Genomic DNA, 15,726 nt, shown 5'->3' on the forward strand with positions numbered 1-15,726 from the left:
GAGTGTTGGCTGATGCACCCCAGAATTTTTCATCCGTGATGGGCTGCAGGTCGGGTTCTATGCGAACATCATTGCATACATGTTCTATAAGGAAGGCCTTGCCACAGTCACATTTTGTAGAGGTATTTGTGGGATTCCATCCATAGCGCAGTGCTAGAGCATCTTGGAAGGTTCCCTTGTGCAGGGTAAAGCCGTGTGGAAGTGTTGTCAGCCACGAGGAAGTGCCTTTCTCACTGCAATATAAATATTTTCAGGGTGCCTGAAAGAAGTTCTTTCAACTCGTTCGCTTTAGAGTCATTCTCTTGGTTATTCTTCCTCCTACTGAGCCATTTTCTTCTGGTCCAGTTGGATGAATATGTTCAAAATTATGCATAACCAAGGCCTATAGCTATAGCATAATTGTGCTGGTATTAATTTAGCGCCATCCCACACATGGTAGCTAGGTTCTAAGCTCTGCAAGTACTGCATAGCCTCGATTCCCGGCCGCTTGAACAAGGCCTGGAATCGAGGCTAGTACTGCAGGTTTACTAAGCTTGCACATGCGTAGTAAGTATAGATCTACAAGATCTGACTACATGTACAAGGTACTCCCCCTCACCTACAAGATGGCTAGAATCACTGCTCCGGAGTTGGAGCAGTTCCTAGTCGCTAACAGTTCAGTTGACTGGACGTGTACTAGGAACAGGTGCTTATGGCAGTGTGGAGGAAGTGGAGATCCCGGGAGCAACAGTAGCTGCCAAGAAATTGCACCAACAGCTTGTCAACCTGGGCTCTCCACAGCAGGTAGAAGATCTATAATATAGATACACTGTTGTTTTTTATAGCCTGCATGGCCTGTATAATTTACTGGGTGATTTTCCCTCACAGGTTGAGAAATGGGTGACTGACTTCGTGGAGGAGTGTAAGCTGATGAGCCAGCTCCGTCACCCTCACATACACTGTAAAAAATGTAGTGTGCTGAGCACACTTATGGTTGCCATTGAAGTGTGGCCAACACACTTGCTACACTTGAGTGATTTTTATAGTGTGCTGGGCACACCATATAAAAGTGTGAACAAAATAAAGTGTGTGTAGCACACTATTCGCGTAGCAGAGAAAGTGTGCATGGCACACTCGCACATGAATGAAAATTAACATCGATTTATGGAAGTTTTGATCACGATCTTTTCCCTAATTTGGCAATGATCTTGATATCTCTTTCTCAATGCCTGTGATATTTGTATACATGTATAATTATTCATGCTAATCCATAACATCAACAAGATAGTTACAATCATAATTATAGTTTTCTACTTATACAGAATCAACACAGATCAGAGAATGTAAAACATGACTGTGCATAAGAGATTGAAAGAAAAAGAAATGAACTGTTTTGAAGCCCAACACGTCTTAGTTCCTTTCAGCCATCCACTGCAGGGGATAAAAAACAACAACATCTCAATACTAACCCATGATGAACTGATAATCAGTTACTTTGATAAAAGTGGAGTATAATAATTGCTTTTCGAGTGTAAAAGCACTGATATACAATTAATGCCCTTGAGCACATGCTGCTTTGGTTACAAAGCATTAGTATAATTCTGTAAATAAGGAGGCAGTTCATTATTACCTGAGGCGCTGCTCTTTACTGATAAGCGTAAAACTAATAAATAGGTAGCGCTTTAGCTAGCTAGTGCAAAGCTACCTAAATTGTAACCTGAATTGAAACTTCATTTGTACAAGCAGATGATTATTAGCACCATGGTGTGCCTCGGTAGAGGTGCCAAAGCTACATAATATTAGTAGATGGTCCTTGTGCAGCTGTATATATATAGCAGTCTACTGTGTCGATCTGTACATGTTATAAATATGCTCTTATTGATACACAACTGATCATGATAGTACCCCAAGATTGTGTAAATACCCTAACAAAGACCAGCAAGTAAAAGTGGGCTTACTTGATCTGCAAAAGGATAGCTAACAAATTCAAAGTCTGTACGTGTTATGGACAAAAATATGCTAATATTGATACACAACTGATAGTACCCCAAGATTGTGTAAATACCCTAACAACGACCAGTAAAAAGAATGAAACGGCAAAAGTAAAATTAGGCTCACTTGAAGGATGGTTAGGAAGGCCTATCTGTAAAAGGATAGCTAACAAATTCAATGAGGGAGCTAGAAAGGATTACAGGGAAGTTAAACGCAAGGGAGGAAGTTGCACTGGAATGGCAAGCTATTGCACCTCGAATAATTGATCAGGCCAAGCGGGAAACTTCCAGAAAAACAGTAGAGCTGTCTCTAACACATTCAAACACTGAAGGTAAATACTTGAATTTATAATCAAAATATTGATTAATTTGTTATTATCACAGAAGCAGAGATTACAGCTATGGCAGTTCTACCAGCACTACCTGACCCTAGAACGAAGTGTGACCCGAGCAAAATACTCCACATAACACAGGTACTTACTTACAACAGTACTATAATTTATGTAATTACCAAAACTGCCCTATTTGTTTAAGAGCCTGGAATTTTGATTGCTTATCACTTCCTTACTTACTGTATATAATAATTATAGTACCATAAAACCTCGATTTAAGGCAACCTTCTAAATATGCGACATTTAGACATTTCGCCCATAATTATCACTTTTTTTGTGTACATTAAAACTTACATTAAACTCTAAACAAAAGTATCTCCTTAAATCGAGGTTTTATAGTAGGTACTTCAGACCAACTATATATAGCTCACTCACAGTTGACAAACACAAAAACCCTTGTAGAATTTAAGTGCTACATTGGGGTTCTAAAAGGTGTGCCACTCAGAAGTGGAATTAATTTTCTGGCACTCAATTGCTTTTCCTACGCTAAATCAAAAGTGGCTGTATTATATTGCAGGTGATAAAGCTTTTAACAAAGATTGTGCTTTTTATATAATTATTACTGTTCCCTACTACTAGTTTAGACTCTTTTTGTCAGTTCTATCAGACTTAGAAGCCAAAAGGCAGTGCTTTAGTTTACCGGGTGTTAGCCATGGACACCCAAAAAATATCTAGATACGCTGTTAAAGCATTGCCCATTGTACGGCCCTACGGCACTATTGTGACTATAATATTTATTGTACTATTGTACTCAATTGCAAACCGAACAAAATAATGTACCGTATATGATCAGGAGCCGCTGCTACTAACTAAATGTTTTGTTTTGCTGGAAGGGGAGGCTACAGTTCGAGAAAGGCCACTGTTCAAGAGCGGCGTTTATTAGCTCTATAGCTAATTCAACAACTTTTAGTTTGTCATCATAAACTTAAACTCTTGTCATGAGGAAGTCCTAGCTTGTGAAGCAATAACAAGCTGCTACCTGTACCTATAGTAGCTACGAACATGTATATAGCTAGCTGATAGTATTAATATGGCTGGAAATGTAAGTTCACTGAGGCTACTATTTGAGAGCGGCTACTAAATGTTTATACAAGAACGACCTCTAATCCGGTATATGTAATTGTTCCTTGAATATTATTCACACTTACAGCACGCAGTCAGTCAACATAATTTTTGCGATCGAAATAAGCACACTGAATGCTACTTGAGAGACTAAGTATAATTATAGCAAACGCTTAAATGAAGCAAACACTGGAATGGATAATTATCCACAATTATAATTATGCCTTGACTCTATTATTATACAAATTATACAGTTGATTAGGTCAAAACTCACTTTATATATTGTCTTTCAGTGGTTTTTGTCACTGTCATATGCACCAGCTTATTTGTTCCATCACATGTTCACGTTCACTTCTATAGTTAGCTCCAGCTTCTAATTTTTATTGAGACCATGAGGGAGGAGTGGGCTTTAAATGAAACCCACACATGCTGGAAACTGCGCATGCTCAGCAACATTACACAGTCATGCATGATCTCTATAATTATTATGGAGGTAATAGCTAATGCATTCACTGATATTACTCTGTATAATATAATTATATATATATACTTGCAGAATGTGGATGTAGAGGAAGCAATTGCGGCAAAGAGTCAGCTTGAGCCGTACCTGCTGTTGGTCTAGGAGGACCATATCATCTTTTTGGTCATCGACAACAAAATACTGGACCAAATCCAACCCCGTGACTTACCGTTCTGCCTAATGGCAGCATATTATGTATTTAATATTCAATATCCTAAAGCTTGTCATATGTTTTATTCCTTCCTTGAAGTATTTGTACTGAAAATGGAGCCTGGTAAAGCTAGTACAACTAGTGTTCAAGCTGGCGCTGTGCTAATGCCTCTCGCCATGTTTTTGCTTTCGCTGAAAAGTATTAGAGTGTTATATTAGTTTCTATAATGAATTTTATATTAAAGTTAGCTTATCTATATAAAGTCACTGAGAAGAAAAGACTTATTTACATGCATCTATTGTTGTATTATGTGGCTTACTAGGACCTCAAGAAAGAAGAAAATTGATTCTTCCAAGATCTGTAGTTCAGTGTATATAATATCTAAGAAGAAAAGACCTGTGTACATGCATATTGTTATCTATATTGTTATATGGTAGTGTTTTGTGGCTTACCAGGCCTTCAAGACAAAGATGATTCTGCCAGGAGGATCTGGATCTGGATCTTGGATATTATTATTTTCTCACACGTGGGGAATGAGCGCGCATGCGCATTACACACACAGGAATAATTAAAGGGTGTGTCCAAAGAGATCAATTTCACAAATGGCTACTGCTAGCTAGGCTGCTGTTTTAACAAATATTTTCTGAGTATTGTAGCTAACAAAAAGCTAGCGCTTTAGTGCAAGGCTAACTCATATGTTGAATAGAAAGTTTGTGTGGACAGATGATGCTATGAAAGATTCTGAAGAGACTGCAACAGCCTTCAATGTGAGTCAAACTAGCCATAACTCGAGAAAGAAGCTTTAGTTTGCAAATCCACGAATCAAAATCCAAGAGAACGTGGCTAGAAGCCTATAGAAGCTGTTAGTTTTCGTCGCATTGCAACCGTTGAGCAGTTACAGCTGGAACAGACACACAGACACACAGACACACACACACACACACACACACACACAGTCAGCTTTACCGTATCCCTCGTGCGGCTACGCCTCGAGGCATAATTAAGCATTTTTTGGCCAGGCTTAAAGCATTGTAGACTATTTTTTATACGTATTATTATCTATACAGTATAATTATTATATATATAATTATACTCATCTCTAAACTTTCGACACCATTATTATATTTATTTGTGTCAACTGCATGCATGCAGACTCATGCTGTTATATATAATTATATACTCTAATCCGCTTGTTCTCATCTTATATATTATTATTTCTTATTATCCTGTTCAATTTATAGAATTTTATCTGTGAGAACGTTTATGTTATACTTGCATGCATGCATGGATGGATCCATGGCTACAGGGGTGGCTGGGTCAACATAAATATATGAGTGTGCTCAGCACACCATTAAAAGTGCGCCCAGCACACTCATGAAAAGTGTGTACAACGCACTCAAATTAAAAGTGTGCTGAACACACCAAAAAGAGCGTGCAATACGCGACGGGCCTGGCACACCGTTTTTAGTGTGCACAGCACACTTTTTTTTTTACAGTGCTATAGTACAGTTCCTTGGTGTGTGCTATCTCCCCGGAGCCCAACTCCCTGTCCTACTGATGGAGAAGCTACAATCCAGCCTTGACAACCTTCTAGAAACCAGCCCCAACATTCCTATTGACCTCAAAGTGCACCTTCTGACGGGGACTGGCCGAGGGGTAGTCTATCTGCACAGCCGCACTCCATCCATTGCCCATCGTGATCTGTCTGCCAAGAACATTCTAGTCGATAACGGTCTCAATGCCAAGATAGCAGACTTGGGTGTTTCTAGGATTGTGAACATTCAGCCTGGCCAACTAGCTGCCTCGATGACTCAAATGCCAGGCACTGGTGTGTACATGCCACCAGAGGCAGCTCAAGAGGAAGGAGTCACACGATACAACACTGCCATAGACATCTTCTCCTTTGGTGTGGTATCTCTCTTCACACTGACACAAACCTTCCCCAGAGATCTCAAACCTGCAACATATTATGATCCTGTAACTCGAAGGGTCTTAGCACGTACAGAAATTGAACGACGTGAAGATTACATTGTTCCAATGAAAGCAGCTCTTGGAGAGACCCACCCCCTAGTCCAGTTGACTCTTGCTTGCATGGAGTATGTATCTGAAGATCGACCCTCTGCTGTGGTAGTGTTGAGAGGATTGGAGGAGGTTGAAACAACACTCCCTCAGGACTGCACCCAGACCAAGCTGGAACTGATTCAACAAGTGGCTGTGAAGGAAGAAGCGATCCTACAAGTTGCTGCTGGTGCTGAAAGAAATGCCAAAGAAAAACAAATTGAAATGGATCAGCTTCAACAACAAATGTCTGTTCAAATCGATAAACTTCAAGAAGCCAATGATCGTCTTCAAGCTGAGAAATGAGAGCAAATTCGTGGACTGGAAGAACTGACCACTCTCCAACAAGAGCAGTTGAAAGTTCAACGCAAAGAAATTGATCATCTCTCCAGTTCAGTGAGGTCTCTACAAATACAGTCTCGGGAGGACCAACCTCAGAAGGTGAAGGGGATATTCCCTTGTGGTTAAATACATGTCGTTGTGCTTCTAAGATAATATTTATCATGGTAGAGTGTACTTTTTTTGTTCTGATAAGCAAATATCTACCCACATAAAGGGTGGTGGCATCAGTGGTGTGGGGGAAATTGGCCGACAATTGGTCGACGGTAATGCACCATATAATTAAACCACCACTTTTATTCATCTATTTTTACAGGCAACCACTCACAAAACCTCAAAAGAGATCAAGATTATTGATCCGAGAATTGTAAATGAATTGCTCAAGTTGACCACACCACAACCAACTGTTCCTACTTTCATCTGGGCAAAATGCAAGGACATCCCAAGGGGGATGGGAGTGTTCGATCTGCCTTTGGCTATCAACGAGAAACTGTACATGAATGGTGGGAGTAACACTAGTACTGTGACTGTGCTAGTGTACACACCAGATCAGGATAGCTGGGATGAGCTGTCACCTCCTCCAGTGGACCGCTTCACCGTAGCAACACTGAGAGGTCGATTACTAGTGGCCGGAGGTAAAGACAAGTCTACTTCCAGGAAAACGAATATCATCCTAACATTCAATGAAAGCCCTCGACAATGGGTCCAGTCACTTCCACCCATGCCAAAAGTATTAACTTTTCCGGGAGTTGTTGTGTATCAGAACCATCTGATTATTATCGGTGGATATGACTTAACCGGCGCGAACATAGCTGATGTAAAAATTCTGGGCACCAATAATAAATGGATCACAGCCAAACGACTTCCCCGTACTAGAGATAACTACATCACTTGCATTATTGGAAACATAATGTATATTGTTGGTCAGACCACTAAAAAAGTTTTTCGAATTCATCTACCCTCCCTCATATCACGAGCCAGTTCTGGTGTGTGGGAATCTGTCGCAAGTGTGCCATTCTATTGGTCGTCTCCGATCGCCATCGGCAATACCCTCCTGGCTGTAGGGGGTAGTGTTAGTGGAGAGCACGGAAGCAACGCTATCTCAAGCATCCATCTGTACGATCCCACCAAAAACCAGTGGACACAATGTGGCGACCTTCCCGAGAAAATGTGCACTTGTTATTGCATTGAACTATCTGGCAAACTGTATGTACTTGGTGGTAGGAGAGGTGGTGTCACCAATAGCAAATCTGTGTACACATACAGCAATCCCATCATTACACAATAGTATATTAACTTATTTTACTTTATAACTATCCAATGACTAGCTGTGTGTTCACTTTTGATTTGAATTTATATTTATGTTTTTGTGAATCAAGTATTGTTGGATGTATGCATTAATTAAGTGATTACATCACCTCTCTAGTCTGTCAAGTTTGTTATACTGAACATGTTTTTGTTCGCTCTTGTGCAATCTACATAATTATGTATCAATGGAATGTTCTAGATCCGAGTCTCTTCATGTTCTATGGTTTTTATTAGTTCTCATTTTTGTGTCTCTGCACCACATGATATGATTGAATGGTTATTTTTTGTTGAATGTGAACCTGATCTATGTACTTAGGAATCGGAAACAGAAGCACATTTTGTTTCCTGTCGTTTTTCCCCCGTATAATTTAATACCGTAATTTAGCTCTGTGTATGCTCTCATCAAGTACTAAAATCTAGTGTTAAGTACATTTGGTTTATAACTGCTTTATAAGCATGTCCAAAAGATCATTTATAAGTGCAGTTAATGAAACATGATACGAAAGATACATGTAATAGGAACATTAGCCTATGACACTAAGCAATCTCTCCCTCCACTCCTAGTTTCTTGTAGTGACTCTCCAATCGTCTCGTCTCCCGAGGGTTCTCCGTGATCACCACCGCTCGACCACGCCTACCCACACGGCCAACACGCCCACACAGATGAAGATACTCGTTAGCAGTCCTCGGCACCTCCAGTACATACACTGTACTCAACCACGGGAAGTCTAAACCACGGACCGTTTCCTCCGTTGCTATGACAAGCTCTATTTCACCGCTTTCGAAAGCCTTGAGAAATTTCGAATACTGATTCGATTCTTTAACATTCTCGTGAAGTGCTTCCACTCGTATTTTTCTCTTCTGTAGCTGGTACACAAACTGTGTGATTGGAGCTCCACGATGTATGAAAACAAGAGCGGATTTGTCACCACTCGATTGAAAATGCTCAATTAGGGCATCGATTTTGTCTCTGTGTTCTCTTGTTTTACGAGTTGAAGTGTCGTCACACTCTAGGTAACAATGTTGAATTGTGGACGGCAAAATTAGAGGATTGTCTGTAATGATTTCAGATACTCTGATAATTTTCGGATGATCTCCCCAGCCTAAATCACGAAGCTCCTCCTCCACATCTTGGTCCAAGGTGGCTGACGTTGCAATAAATTGTGGTGAGTTCTTGCGCTTCTGATTGAGCAGTTTTTCCACAACAAGGTTAGTTGCACGAGCGTGGACATCTCTGATAGCTTTTTTCTTCATTTTAGCTTTCTTGTCCGGTAGGAGCAACAATTTATCTACCTCATCCAAAACTACTCTCTGGATATTCACAAAATCTTTAAGTTTCGTTTCCAATAATTTCAGTAGTGGCTTTGGAGTCGAGATTAGAATATGTGGTCTCAACTCAGCGTATTTTTCAACTAAAGTCTCCTCACTAAACGTGCCTGCATAATAGGCCATAATCCTTTTATCGTTCTTGATATTCTTGCATAAATTGTTCGCTTGGTATAAAATCTGTATAGCTAGTTCCCTGCTGGGTACAATAATGAGTGTACTCAGTCCAACAAGCTTCTCCTGTAGTGCTGGTAGTAGAAACGTGAGCGTTTTCCCAGATCCAGTTTCTGACTTTATAATACAGTTCGTTTTTGTAGACAGTGTGATCGGTAGACTTCTATCTTGGACTTGAGTTGGTGTTGTAATCCCTTCATCTGAAAGTGCTTTGCATAGAGAGGGGACCACTCCAATACTCGAAAATGAACCTGTATCGAGAGATCCGTCATTCTTGAGTTCGAATTCGTTTATAATGGAATCACTGTCTTCATTGATTTTGATTGATTCTCCAAATTTTCGTTGAAACCATCGTCTGAAATGTACGAGTGTGGTGTTTCGATATTTCCATTCGTCGTCGCTTCTCTTTGATTTGTTGACACAATAGTGAGAAGAAGCTGTTACTGAATGATTGATACTTGTGCTGATAGATGGTATTGATCCAATGCCTGCTCTTAGAAGTTTTACTGTCGACCAACTAGTGGCTATCTTCAAGGAGGGAAATTGCATTAAAGACACTCTCCAGATGCACATCTTCAGAAGGTAATCGCTGTACTATGATGAATTGCTCCACGTGGAGGTTTTGGTATTTGCTGGACAGGAAATTAAAAAAACCACAATTTAACAAAAGCTTTCCAACACAAAATCATTATCTGCTTGTTTGCTTTGACTGAGCTCCTCTCATCTTTGCTGCTGCTACTATGAATGTTCTGTGGTCCATCCTCTGGTTGCTGGTGCTCATTTTTGTTGCATGGTGAGGCTCTATATAATTGTAAATGCTAGCTATAGATCTATATAATAATAGAAAGTGGCTGTCATTCAACATCCATTTAGAAGGCCACTGTTGTTATTTTGCTAGTTTTCAGGAGTATGAAATGTTCCAATTTCCTGTGATAATGATATGCAACTATTTCGTCCATTCCACATTCTATTATGTATGTCCATGAGGTTAGGCCACAACACCAAGTGAATTACTTGTTGTCAGGCCTGCCCGGTGCCCGCTTTTTTTTATTGCAATGTGCCGGCTGTAAAGATTGTCAAAACTACTAAAATGAGGTTGACATTTTTTTTATATCTGTGATCTTTTTAGTGGCCTATCAACTAAAGAAGGGAGAAAAAGCCGCTTCCCCGCATAGGCCTAATTTACTTTGTCTGGCCTTAGGATTGAGAAGTGAAAGTGAAAATGATAGATCTCACTCAATCAATCATGTGATCTCCCCATGCTTCACCTATCTGGGAACAAAATACTCTAAATGTCAACCATACTATATTTCTTTATATGGGCTCGTGTGTGCTGGGAGACCATTGTGTGCCTATAGATACCTCTATTGTGTGTTGTGGTATTGTTGATTATGGAATTATTGAATTTAATATGCTTCACTTGTTGTGATCTGATCTGATGATGTGTAGATTTTGGAATGCTGCATGCATGAGTCACTATAACTCACACCAGGAGTGCATCACACACACACACACACACACACACACACACACACACACACACTACTATCTATTTATTTTGACTAATACCTTGTGCTAATTCTAAGAACCAAAATTAGAGGGTTAATGATTGTTTTGTGCTTGCCACCTAGAAGAACCACATAGACCCATCCCCAGTATCAGATACTACCACCACAAAACCTGGCCCAGACAATACAGGCCTGTACCTTATAAATTAAGCCTCCCTCAAGGTCAGATTTAGTTTACACAAGTACACAGCCATGCACAAGCTAAGTTGAAGTATTACAGCAGCCAATATCAAGTCTAAGATAAGTTCTATACTTTATGTTAGCATTACCTCAAATGTGAATATAGCTTACAATCAGCATGGCCCCAAGTGAATAGCTACAATAATTATTCAGTATACTAGTTGTTCTGAATGCAACAGATGAATGGGGAGTGTTGGTGCACCGTTAAAGACTCTTTAACCCATCATTCTCGACTCTCAAGGTCGGGCATCTGTTTGCTTTTTCTACCTGTATTGTTTTGTGCCGTTTGCTCTTTTGTTCTCCTTTTTTTTTTTGCTTGCCTAACTAGATAGGATAATACAAGGTCTCAAGGATCCACCACTAAGTTTAATATTAGGACATCAGATGCCAACCTTTTTAAAGATTAATTTAAGTGAGCATTCCGTTTGAGCTAGTAACGCGAACAGTTGACACAATTTCTCCCACACAAATGATACTTTTTGTATACTCTCAAACACACACATTACACCTCCTCCACACACACACACACACACAGGTGGATAGCCAACTTTGTAGCGTGGCTGTACATTCTCCTGCTGCCCTTCACAGCGTGCATCCCTGCCATAATACCTCTGACTGATATACTACTCAAGGTTGTCCAATGGCCAGGCACTTGTGGACAATACATCCGTGAGGGGAAAGCCGGTTGCTAAGAACCCAGTCGATAAACTCTGTAATCAATGGACAATTATAATCAGCGATTTTCCTTTATTTCCAAAGTGATGATTTAATATTATTATTATTATTGGTTAACAAAAAAATTTTATTAAGTATACGTGTACTAAAGCAGTGGCCTCTGTGTCGACCTATAATAATAATTATGCATGAGGAGCTGAAGTGGGAATGATGGCTATAATTACGTATTATACTTTTGTATCAGCTCTTATTCTTAGGATCTGATGATTATATAGCTATGCTTTGTGCATTCTTCTGACTTCATAATTATAATGCATGAAGGGCGTAGGGGTGAAGCTATTATAATTTTAATTTTTTCATCCGAAAGATAAATTATATCACTAGCTAAACTCATTAACACAATTTATACATATGAAAGATAAATACATCACTAGTTAAAACTTGATAAAGATAGCATACCAACTAACACTTTTTATTAATAAATATCACTATAATAATAGCTAACAGTTTCACTGATATGAACTTGACAATGTATAATTGTTGAATGGAGGACTGAGTTGGAAGTTAATATATGTTTCACTTGTGTGACATGATCTGATCTTGGAATGCATGCATGCAGGACTGGAGTCAGTATACTCACACACATACACCCCCTCCACACACACACACACACACACACACATACACCCCCTCCACACACACCCTCCACAGGTGGATAGCCAACTTTGTAGCGTGGCTGTACATTATCCTGCTGCCCTTCACAGCGTGCATCCCTGCCATAATACCTCTGACTGCATGCTACTCAAGGTTGGTCCAATGGCCAGGCACTTTTAGAAATGACATACATTTCTGTCATTTAACACTAAAATACGATGATGATTAACATCGTGTTTTTGTTGTGTACCATGCAATTAAAGTGATGAATAATCGGTTAGCAAAAAAATCTTGAGTATATACTAAAGGAGTAGCTTTTGTGTCACACCTATATGTAACATGAGGAGCTGCATGAAGTGGGCATGATGCATGCATGCACGGCAGGGATGAAGATATATGTATTATACTTTTATCAGCCATAGGATCTGATAATAAATTAGCTATAATTATAGCTAGTATAGTTTTATGCTTTGTACATTCTTAATTATTATTGCATGAGGGGCGGAAATGGGCATAGGGGTGAAGCTATTATAATTTCATCCGAAAGATAAATTATAAACTCATTAACACAATTTATACATATGAAAGATAAATACATCACTATATAGTTATCATATTATACACGTCACCCCGTCCCCAATTAAATAACACAAAATTTACACATGAAAACTACACTAGCTATAACGGTAAAAGATAGCATACTATTACACCCCGTCCACTTTTTATAAAAGGTCACTATTATAATATAGAGCTAACAGTTTCATATGAACTTGTATTGTGTGTTTTGTGATAATGTTGAATGGAGGACTGAGTTGGAAGTTAATATGCTTCACTTGTGACATGATCTGATCTTGGAATGCATGCATGCATGCAGGACTGGAGTCACTATACTCACACACATACACCCCCTCCACACACACACACATGCACACACACACACCCTCCACACACACACACACACTCATCAGGTGGATAGCCAACTTTGTAGCGTGGCTGTACATTCTCCTGCTGCCCTTCACAGCGTGCATCCCTGCAATACCTCTGACTGATATACTATAATTATACTCAAGGTTGTCCAATGCATGGCCATGCAGGCACTTGATGGACAATAAATCCGTGAGGGGCCGGAAAGCCGGTTGCTAAGAACATTGATTCATTAATCCATACGTTAGGCCTCTTGCGATATTGTGTGGCCACTCAGTTAATATATTTTTCTAATGATACGGCTTCTACCACTATAGGCATAAAAGAGTGGTTTGCTCCGCATATTTCAGAACATTGACCATAAAATATTCCCGGTCTTTTAACAAAAAAACTTGTGTGATTTAAACGCCCTGGCACTGCATCAATTTTTACAGATAAACTAGGAACCGCAAAGGAATGTAAAACATCCGCCCCCACTGCCTCAAACCCCAAGTGATGATGCCTTGTAAATTAATAAACACACAAGTAAAAACGAACTTCCAATTAGCACATGTGCACCGTGCACCCCAGTTGTCATAAAGAAAGTTGATCCATAAACAGAGTCCGAAATAGTGAAAGGAGCCTCAAAATACTCCATGGCTTGCAAGGCAGTAAATATTATCCCTAATGTTACTGAAGACTTTGCAGCTGACAACTGAATATGTTTTATGCTTGTGATAGAGCTAGCAGTAGCTATAGTGCATGCACAATGATTGTATTATGTGCATTATGTGCAACACATGATCCTTATACCTGGCCTTGCATTTGACCACAATTATGCTGCTAAACAGGAAGTGGCCCCATCTGATGTTAACTGCATTTAAATGCATGCCTTTAAATGCTATTTAAAGCTAAACTTACTATAGCTTCTTTTCTTTTTCCGCTAATGATCCCGTGATGAGCTCAAGTTACTGTTGCCCCTGAGCTTACTAAAATCGCAGTGTTTAATAGCGGGATTGAGAAAGGGTCTAAGGGCTCTATTCCCCTAGGCTGTCAAACTGCTCCTATTTCGATGATTGGTACTAAACTACTAGTATGAAAAAAAGCCCAAAAGAAAGAAAAGAATAAACATACCTCAGATACTATAAACAAAAGCATTCCATATTTTAATCCTTGTTTTACTATAAGCGTATGATGGCCTTGATAAGTTGCCTCCCTAATTACATCACGCCATCAAATCACCATTGAAAGGACAATTGTTATTAATCCAAGAATTAATCCCCAAGTCTGGCTATAATGAAAATACATTACGCCGCCCACTGTAGTAAAGAATGCGCCACAGGCACCGATATACGGCCACAGGCTCAGCTCTACTAAATGATAAGGATGATATGTTGGTTGCGTCATTGATTAATTGTTATAAACCCAGTAGGACTTGAACCTACAACCTCTTACTTAGAAGGTAAATGCTCTACCAATTGAGCTATGCGTTTACGAATTTATATTGCTATTCGACCATTAGGTCAACTCTGTAATCAATGGACAATTATAATCAGCTTATTATCAAAGTTATGTGAAAAAAAATCTCAGTATAAAATTATAATAAAGCAGTGGCCTTTGTGTCGCACCTATGTGTAACATGAGGAGCTGCATGTGAAGTGGGCATGATGCATGCATAAAGACCGCGGGATGAAGAGCTGATATGCTTTTATCATTAATTCTTAGGATCTGATAATAAATTAGCTATAATTATTATAGCTAGTACATGTATATGCTTTGTGCATTCTTAATTATATTGCATGAGAGGGCATAGGGGTGAAGCTATAATTATTATAATCTTAATTTTCATCTGAAAGGTAAATGATATCACTAGCTATAACTCGTTATAATACATATGAAAGATAAATACATCACTATAGTTATAACTCGATAATTATAAAAGATAGCATACACCCCGCCCTCAATTAACACTTTTTTTATTATACTAGTTATATAGCCATGCAGGAGCCTATAGCAGTTTCATATGAACTTGTATTGCAGTATGTTGTGGATTGATAACGTTAAATGTGGAGGAGTTGTTCAATATGCATGCTTCACTTGTGATCTGATCTTGGAATGCATGCAGGCTGCAGTGGAGTCACTGTAACTCACGCACACACATACACCCCCCTCTACACATATGTACACACACACACACGCACACACGCACGCACGCACGCACGCACACACACACGCACACACACACACGCGCGCACACACACACACACACACACACACACACACCCTCCACATGCACACACACACAGGTGGATAGCCAACTTTGTAGCGTGGCTGTGCATTCTCCTGCTGCCCTTCACAGCGTGCATCCCTGCCATAATACCTCTGACTGATATATATACTACTCAAGGTTGTCCAATGGCCAGGCACTTGTGGACAATACATCCGT

General features: G+C 39.6%; 4 protein-coding genes, 2 long non-coding RNA genes and 1 other non-coding gene across 7 annotated transcripts; 3 read left to right on the forward strand and 4 right to left on the reverse strand.

Moving 5' to 3' along the window:
• The first annotated feature begins 582 nt into the window (after positions 1 to 582).
• Positions 583 to 4,193, forward strand: LOC135345340 (uncharacterized). Its single transcript, XR_010397714.1, has 4 exons — positions 583 to 783; positions 868 to 2,302; positions 2,355 to 2,443; positions 3,981 to 4,193. It is a non-coding gene; the product is annotated as an uncharacterized LOC135345340 (long non-coding RNA).
• Positions 1,247 to 3,849, reverse strand: LOC135345323 (uncharacterized). Its single transcript, XR_010397692.1, has 2 exons — positions 3,699 to 3,849; positions 1,247 to 1,410 (listed from the first exon to the last, which is right to left on the reverse strand). It is a non-coding gene; the product is annotated as an uncharacterized LOC135345323 (long non-coding RNA).
• Positions 4,194 to 5,601: 1,408 nt separating the features above from the next.
• LOC135345284 (uncharacterized) lies at positions 5,602 to 8,094 on the forward strand. The gene is made up of 2 exons (XM_064542707.1): positions 5,602 to 6,594; positions 6,809 to 8,094. Exon 1 carries the CDS (start codon positions 5,653 to 5,655, stop codon positions 6,457 to 6,459), a length of 807 nt encoding a protein of 268 aa, XP_064398777.1. The 5' UTR covers positions 5,602 to 5,652; the 3' UTR covers positions 6,460 to 6,594; positions 6,809 to 8,094.
• On the forward strand, positions 6,944 to 7,780 carry LOC135345501 (kelch-like protein 28). Its single transcript, XM_064542917.1, has one exon. It carries the CDS (start codon positions 6,944 to 6,946, stop codon positions 7,778 to 7,780), a length of 837 nt encoding a protein of 278 aa, XP_064398987.1.
• A 159-nt stretch (positions 8,095 to 8,253) lies between the features above and the next one.
• LOC135345255 (DEAD-box ATP-dependent RNA helicase CshC-like) lies at positions 8,254 to 9,927 on the reverse strand. The gene has a single exon (XM_064542665.1). The coding sequence runs from the start codon at positions 9,871 to 9,873 to the stop codon at positions 8,338 to 8,340; it is 1,536 nt and encodes a 511-aa protein (XP_064398735.1). The 5' UTR covers positions 9,874 to 9,927; the 3' UTR covers positions 8,254 to 8,337.
• A 4,247-nt stretch (positions 9,928 to 14,174) lies between these two features.
• LOC135345502 (cytochrome c oxidase subunit 3-like) lies at positions 14,175 to 14,793 on the reverse strand. The gene is given in 1 exon segment (XM_064542918.1): positions 14,175 to 14,793. A coding segment is annotated over 1 exon segment (513 nt). The 5' UTR covers positions 14,688 to 14,793.
• On the reverse strand, positions 14,701 to 14,773 carry Trnar-ucu (transfer RNA arginine (anticodon UCU)). The gene has a single exon. It is a non-coding gene; the product is annotated as a tRNA-Arg (tRNA).
• Positions 14,794 to 15,726: the final 933 nt, after the last annotated feature.

The sequence above is a fragment of the Halichondria panicea genome, chromosome 12, assembly GCF_963675165.1.
Source record: "Halichondria panicea chromosome 12, odHalPani1.1, whole genome shotgun sequence".
Taxonomy (NCBI): domain Eukaryota; kingdom Metazoa; phylum Porifera; class Demospongiae; order Suberitida; family Halichondriidae; genus Halichondria; species Halichondria panicea.

What these genes read in the sequence shown, in the direction of transcription:
- LOC135345284 (XM_064542707.1), top strand. Translation starts at nt 5,653, where the DNA reads ATGGAGAAGCTACAATCCAGCCTTGACAACCTTCTAGAAACCAGCCCC.
- LOC135345501 (XM_064542917.1), top strand. Translation starts at nt 6,944, where the DNA reads ATGGGAGTGTTCGATCTGCCTTTGGCTATCAACGAGAAACTGTACATG.
- LOC135345255 (XM_064542665.1), bottom strand. Translation starts at nt 9,873, where the DNA reads ATGTGCATCTGGAGAGTGTCTTTAATGCAATTTCCCTCCTTGAAGATA.